General features: G+C 50.1%; 1 protein-coding gene across 1 annotated transcript in view; it reads right to left on the reverse strand.

The window, feature by feature from the left end:
* The window catches only part of MCPH1 (microcephalin 1), a gene marked incomplete at its 5' end in the record, with an annotated part of 247131 nt that extends 241702 nt beyond the window's left edge, over positions 1-5429 (reverse strand). The window contains 2 exons of the mRNA XM_082715851.1: positions 3644-3735; positions 5318-5429. Coding sequence (XP_082571977.1) covers positions 3644-3735; positions 5318-5429 — 204 coding nt within the window. The remainder of the gene's footprint in view (positions 1-3643; positions 3736-5317) is intronic.
* Between the last annotated feature and the right edge of the window lie 825 nt (positions 5430-6254).

A 6254-nucleotide genomic window follows, 5' to 3' on the forward strand; every position in this document is an offset into this window, starting at 1 on the left:
AAATTAGGATCTGAAAGTTGGTTAAAAAAATTTTTTTTTAAATTAGGCATATGATCTTATCCATGTAATCTAAAAAACAAAACAGACTCCTAAAAAACTGGTGGGTACCAGAGGGGACAGGAGTGATGGACAAATATGTGAAGATTAGAAAAGCTCTGAACTTCCAGGTTTTTTGGTTTTTTTTTTTTTAAAGATTTTATTTATTTATTTGACAGACAGAGATCACAAGTAGGAAGAGAAGCAGGCAGAGGGAGAGGAGGAAGCAGGCTCCCTGCTAAGCAGAGAGCCCGATGCGGGGCTCGATCCCAGGACCCTGGAATCATGACCTGAGCCGAAGGCAGAGGCTTTAACCCACTGAGCCACCGAGGCGCCCCTGAACTTCCAGTTTTAAGCCATACAGATGGAAAGTACACCATAAGGAATATAATCAAGGATATTAAAATAACTTTGGTAACAGATCAGAACTAGACTTATCCTGGTGATCATTTCATAGCGTACATAAATGTGGAATCACTATGTTCTAAACCTGAAATGAATACAATATTGTATATCAACTATGCTCCAATTTTAAAAACAAAACAAAAAAACTGCGCTAGGTGAAAATGCAAAGTTTTCCCTTGAGCAGAGGAACCACACAAAATAAGTGTGCTCTATTCAACATGGGCCCTCACCAGTGCAGTATGTCCAGAAAAAGAAATAGAAAGGTTACAATTAGAAAACAGACTGTCTATGCACATAATATTCAATTGTATACATTTATAAGTCCCAAAAATACCATATCCATGAGTTTGCTAAGTCTTCTGGACACAAGATAGATGTGAAAAAAATATTTCTAGATACCGGTAATAAATTAGAAAAAGTAATTTAAAAGATACCATCTATAATACCATGAAAAATGACCAAGAAAATTATAAAACATTACTGAAAGAAATTAAAGAAACCAAAATCAACAAAGGCATATAGGTTCATGGGTTGGAAGATTCCGTTTTGTGAAAACGTCAGTTATCTCCATACTTTGGATCTACTCCATACTCTGGATCTACTCCATACTTTGGATCTCCATACATTCGGATCTACTTTTATCAATCCAATCCCATTCAAAATTTTTAAAAGCTGAGAAACTGATTCTAAAATATATTTGGAAATGCAAAAGGCAAAGAACAGCCAGGACACCTTGAAGGAAAAACAAGGAGACTTAGGAAGATTCATTATAAGCAGCAATTATGACTGTGGTCTGTCCTGAGAACAATAATGCAGATATTGAAACATCCCGTGAACTGACCGATGACAAGCAAAGTCATTACTTCAGAGATGGGGTAAAGGGTGGTCTTTCCAATAAATGGTGCTAAGATAAAAGACTATTCACGGGGGAGAAAAATGAAACGATTTCACATCATATATAAAAACTAATTCCAGATACACAGTAAATCTAGATGTGAAAGGCAAAATGATAAAGCTTCTAGAAATAAAGGGCGAAATCTTCATAATCTTGGTACAGGCACAGTTGCTTTGTTTTTGTTTTTAAACAAAAGCTCACCATAAAGAAATAAAGTATATTCCATTTATCAACAAAAGGTACCATAAAGATGAAAAGACAAGCTACAGAGTTAGAAAATCTTGGCCAACAATGAGAGCGGGAATGCTTACCAATCAAGGACAGAAGGAAAAGCCCAATGGAAATACGAGCTGGAGTCTTGAACAGGCTCCTCAAAATAAATATATGAAAACATGCAGGAAAATACAATTTCAAACCATGATGGTGTGCTCCCAGAAACGCACCAAAGGGCTGAAAATAAAGACAAAACTAAGTACAAATAGCAGTGGGGATCTCATCCACTGGCTGAAATGCAGTTTTCTGCAATGGTTGAATCCATTAGGAACCACTGCGAATCTTCTCAGATGTGATAATGGTCTTTTTATTACACAGGAAAATTCCTTGTTCTTAGAGGTTCCACACTGAACCAGTTTAGGGACAAATTTTATCTGTGACTCCCTTTCAAACAGTGTAGGAAAAGAAACACATGCGTGTAAATCTGCTATACACAAAAGACGAAGCAAGTACCTTAAGATGTTAACAATTACTGGGTCTCTATGTTCCTTTTTATTTGAAAATTTTCTCAATTAAAGGTAAAAAGCAAAAAGATCCAAGAGATCGAAGATCTTAATACTAAGATACAACAGTTTTAAAGGCCATTCTGTAAAAAACAAAAAAAACAAAAAAAAAAACCAAAAACAAACAAAAAAGGCCATTCCGTCAGCTCCCACACCCCATGGCCTTTTTCTCAGCCAGTGTACCTGGTCTTTTCGCCCAAGTAGGTAGCAGGCATCAAAACAAGGAAACACCCTCTGGTTCCTACGTTCCAACGGATCCGAAAAGAAGGGGTCTTCTCAGGTTCACGAGGACGCCCTATCCCTACATGCTCCATACTCTCCACTCCGGTCTGCGCTGCCCGTCAGGGGAGGGCCTAGCAGGAGTCAGACAAGACTTCGGGGCAACCTCTCTGCCCACGGCTCAATGCCCCTTTCTGTTTTATAGCCTGGATGCCTCTCTCGCCTCACCCTCAACTCTGGCCCTGCCTTCACCCATCTCCTTGCCGCCTTAACCTCTCCTTCACCCAGCCTGTCGTGCTCCCCTGCAGCCCCGTCACCGGCACACGTGAATCCACTTCGCTCACAGCTCTAGAGTCTCTGAGAGCAGCCCGTCTCCACCACCTCCATTCCTCGTCCCGCATTCATTTCTGGGCTAATGTCCAGTCCTTTCACCCCTGTCCCTGAAGACTACACTCAACCACAACCTTACAGTTGTCAAACCTAAAGTACACTTGCCAGTCTCCACTTGTCTTAGATTCTGCATTCCTTTATTTTTTTTAAGATTTTATTTCTTTGACAGAGAGAGAGAAATCACAAGCAGGCCGAGAGGTAGGCAGAGAGAGAGGGGGAAGCAGGCTTCCCACTGAGCAGAGAGCCCGATAGGGGGCCAGATCCCAGGACCCAGAGACCATGACCCCGGCCAAAGGCAGAGGCTTCAACCCAGAGCCACCCAGGTGCCACCTGCATTGCTTCGAAGTACATGGCTCCTCTGACGTCCAGACTTAGTTTTCCAGAATTTCCTGGAATTCCTCCTTTGTCCCTAGGCTCCCTGCTCCCATCCCTGCCCTTCAAATACTAAATAGGCTCCCCCTTCAGCTCCTTTCATTCTAACCACCTGAGTCATTCCCACAACAGTGGTTTCACCTGACCCACAGGGTTTCGACCCCTACAATATTATCTCCAGCCTCGACTAACTCAGATTCCAGATCTGGGTATCTAATTGTCCGTCGGAGGTTTTCAGTGTGCTCACATTCACAATCTTTTTCCTTAAAAACCTTTCCTTTGCCTGTATTTCTCACTTTGGTCAACAGCATCCTGCATCCAACTAACCAGTGTCAGAATCCACATTTCTGGGCTCGTCTTAGAACCCACTGTTCTCAGTTTTTTCTACATCATGGTTCACCCCTCCTCCACCACGCCGCTCACCCACGGTCTTCCTTGTTCTTGACCCGGCATGTTCTACATACTCCTTCCCAAAATGAGAAAAGACAAGCATTTCTCATCAGGCATCAGAGGACTGCCGTATGGAGCAATGGTAAAATTAATTTCTTACCTTTGCCCCCATATCCTCAAGCTGGCTTGTGAATGTCTTGGAATAATTTTCTGTTCCATTCACCGACCAGACTTCAACGTATGCCACTACATCTGAAAATAAACAAGGTACCAGCATGAAAGACATCTGAAATTCTAGCAACTCTCCCCAAGGAGTTCAATAGATGTTGATCCTGTTCTATTTACATTAAAAAGTAAATTCAAAGCTGCTTCTAACGAAAGCCTCTTCAAAACAGCATTAGTGCCATGGAGGTTCTTAGAGCTCCAAGCAAAGAACAACTTCATTAATACACACACGGAGGCTTAACCTTTTTTTTTTCTTTTTATTTCTTTTCAGCGTATCAGTATTCATTCACCACACCCAGTGCTCCATGCAATCCGTGCCCTCTCCAATACCCACCACCTGGTTCCCCCAACCTCCCACCCCCCCCCACTCCCCACCACTTCAAACCCCTCAGATTGATTTTCAGAGTCCATAGTCTCTCATGGTTCACCTCCCCTTCCAATTTCCCCCAACTCCCTTCTCCTCTCCATCTCCCTACGTCCTCCATGCTATTTGTTATGCTCCACAAATAAGTGAAACCACATAACTGACTCTCTCTGCTTGACTTATTTAACCTTCTTAACCCTGGACGCTCTTCCCAAATTCCTAAACTAGGCTAGACTTTTCTGGCGAAAAGTATGTTTTGTGTAAAGGACCATACAGCCACTTAACTCCTGGTACCGGGGACAGACGGGGCCCCCCCACCCCACAGGGATGGAGACAGGCTCAGAGACAGCCCCCACCCCCTCAGAGGCAGTGACAACCCGACCACACTTCCCACAGGGACACCCCACCGGGACAGGGAAGGTAGTGGCCTCAGAAACAGCCCCCCCACACCCCACAGGGACTGACAACCTCCCGCACTCCCCACAGGGGCGGTGACAGACACCCCCATACCCCCACAGGGACTGGACTTCAGGACAGCCCTCCACACCGGACAGGCACTGGACGGGACTCGGGGACAGCCCCCCATACCCCACAGGGACGCGGACAGCCCCCCATACCCCACACGGACGGGGACAGCCCCCCATACCCCACAGGGACGGGGACAGCCCCCATACCCCACAGGGACGGGGACAGCCCCCATACCCCACAGGGACGGGGACAGCCCCCAACACCCCACAGGGACGCGGACAGCACCCCACACCCCACAGGGACGGGGACAGCCCCCCACACCCCACAGGGACGCGGACAGCCCCCCACACCCCACAGGGACGGGGACAGCCCCCCATACCCCACAGGGACGCGGACAGCCCCCCATACCCCACAGGGACGGGGACAGCCACCCACACCCCACAGGGACGCGGACAGCCCCCCATACCCCACAGGGACGCGGACAGCCCCCCATACCCCACAGGGACGGGGACAGCCACCCACACCCCACAGGGACTGGGCTGGACCCAGGGACAGCTCCCCCACACACCCCACAGGGCCCGTGACAACACCGCACGGGGGTGGGGGACACGTCTTCCTCCACATCCACACGCTGCCGGGCTGACTTCCCGAAGAGCAGGCTCCCCTCCCCACGCGCCTGGCGAGCCCACTCGGCGCACTCACGGAGTCCTGGGCGCAGGCCCTCAAGCCGGCCCATGGCCGCCGACTCAACTCCCAGAGGGCAGGAAGTCCCCTCACCTTTCAAGACCTGGCGCCCTGGGGTCACGGGAGCCGCCATGAGAGACCTTACGAGGCGCACCCGTTGCTCCGCTCCGAGGCGGGCGAGCCAGGAGTAGGTGACACTGAGCATGCGCCAGAGCTGACGCGCGCGCAGCCGCGCGCCCTTACCTTCCAGCTCCACGGAAATCCGCTCATCCACGTTTTCTAACAGCCCAAGGGGAGTGGGAGAAAAAAATGTGACCGCCTCTGCTTGCCTTAAAGGGGCCAGAGGGTTTTCTCTGCGCCTGGTCTCGGCTCGCCCTCAGTCTGACATCGCTGATCAGCGTTCTGCCCGGGAGTATTGTCTGTCTGCTTGGGAATTACGACTTCGGGTGTCCCAGAAAACCCAATCAAGCCCTTCCGTTTCCGTAAGGACACTCGGAAGCTTCCCGGAGCCTCGCTTGGCCCACCTGGGACCTGCGGGAGGGGGAGGGGCGCCGTCGTAGTTCGCAGCCCCTAAGGGTCTCCAACAGCGCGGTCTAGGTCCGTCCCGGAGCACCGGGTCCCCGGGCGCCGCCCAGTCGCCAGCGCTCGGTGTTACCGCTCGGAGGGCCAGACCACTGCTTTCTCTGTCCCTGAGAGCGCCTGCGGGGAGGGCGGGCACCCCTGGAGACCCCGGGCTTCCGATTCCCGCTCGGGGGGATAGGGGAGACACTGGACCTCAGATCCCGCGGGAGGGAAAGGGAGGAGCCAGGTCTCAGACACCGCTGGGGGGACCCCAGGTCTCCGACCCCACTGGGGGAACCCTGGACCTCAGATCCCGCGGGGGGGACCCCGGACCTCAGATCACCGCTGTAGCGGGGGTACCCTGGACCTCAGATCCCGCGGGGGAGAAGGGAGGATCCCGGTCTCAGACCCCCCTGGGGGGGGACCCCAGGTCTCCGACCCCACTGGGGGGACCCCGGACCTCATTTCC

The sequence above is a fragment of the Mustela nivalis genome (assembly GCF_964662115.1).
Source record: "Mustela nivalis genome assembly, chromosome: 20".
NCBI lineage: Eukaryota > Metazoa > Chordata > Mammalia > Carnivora > Mustelidae > Mustela > Mustela nivalis.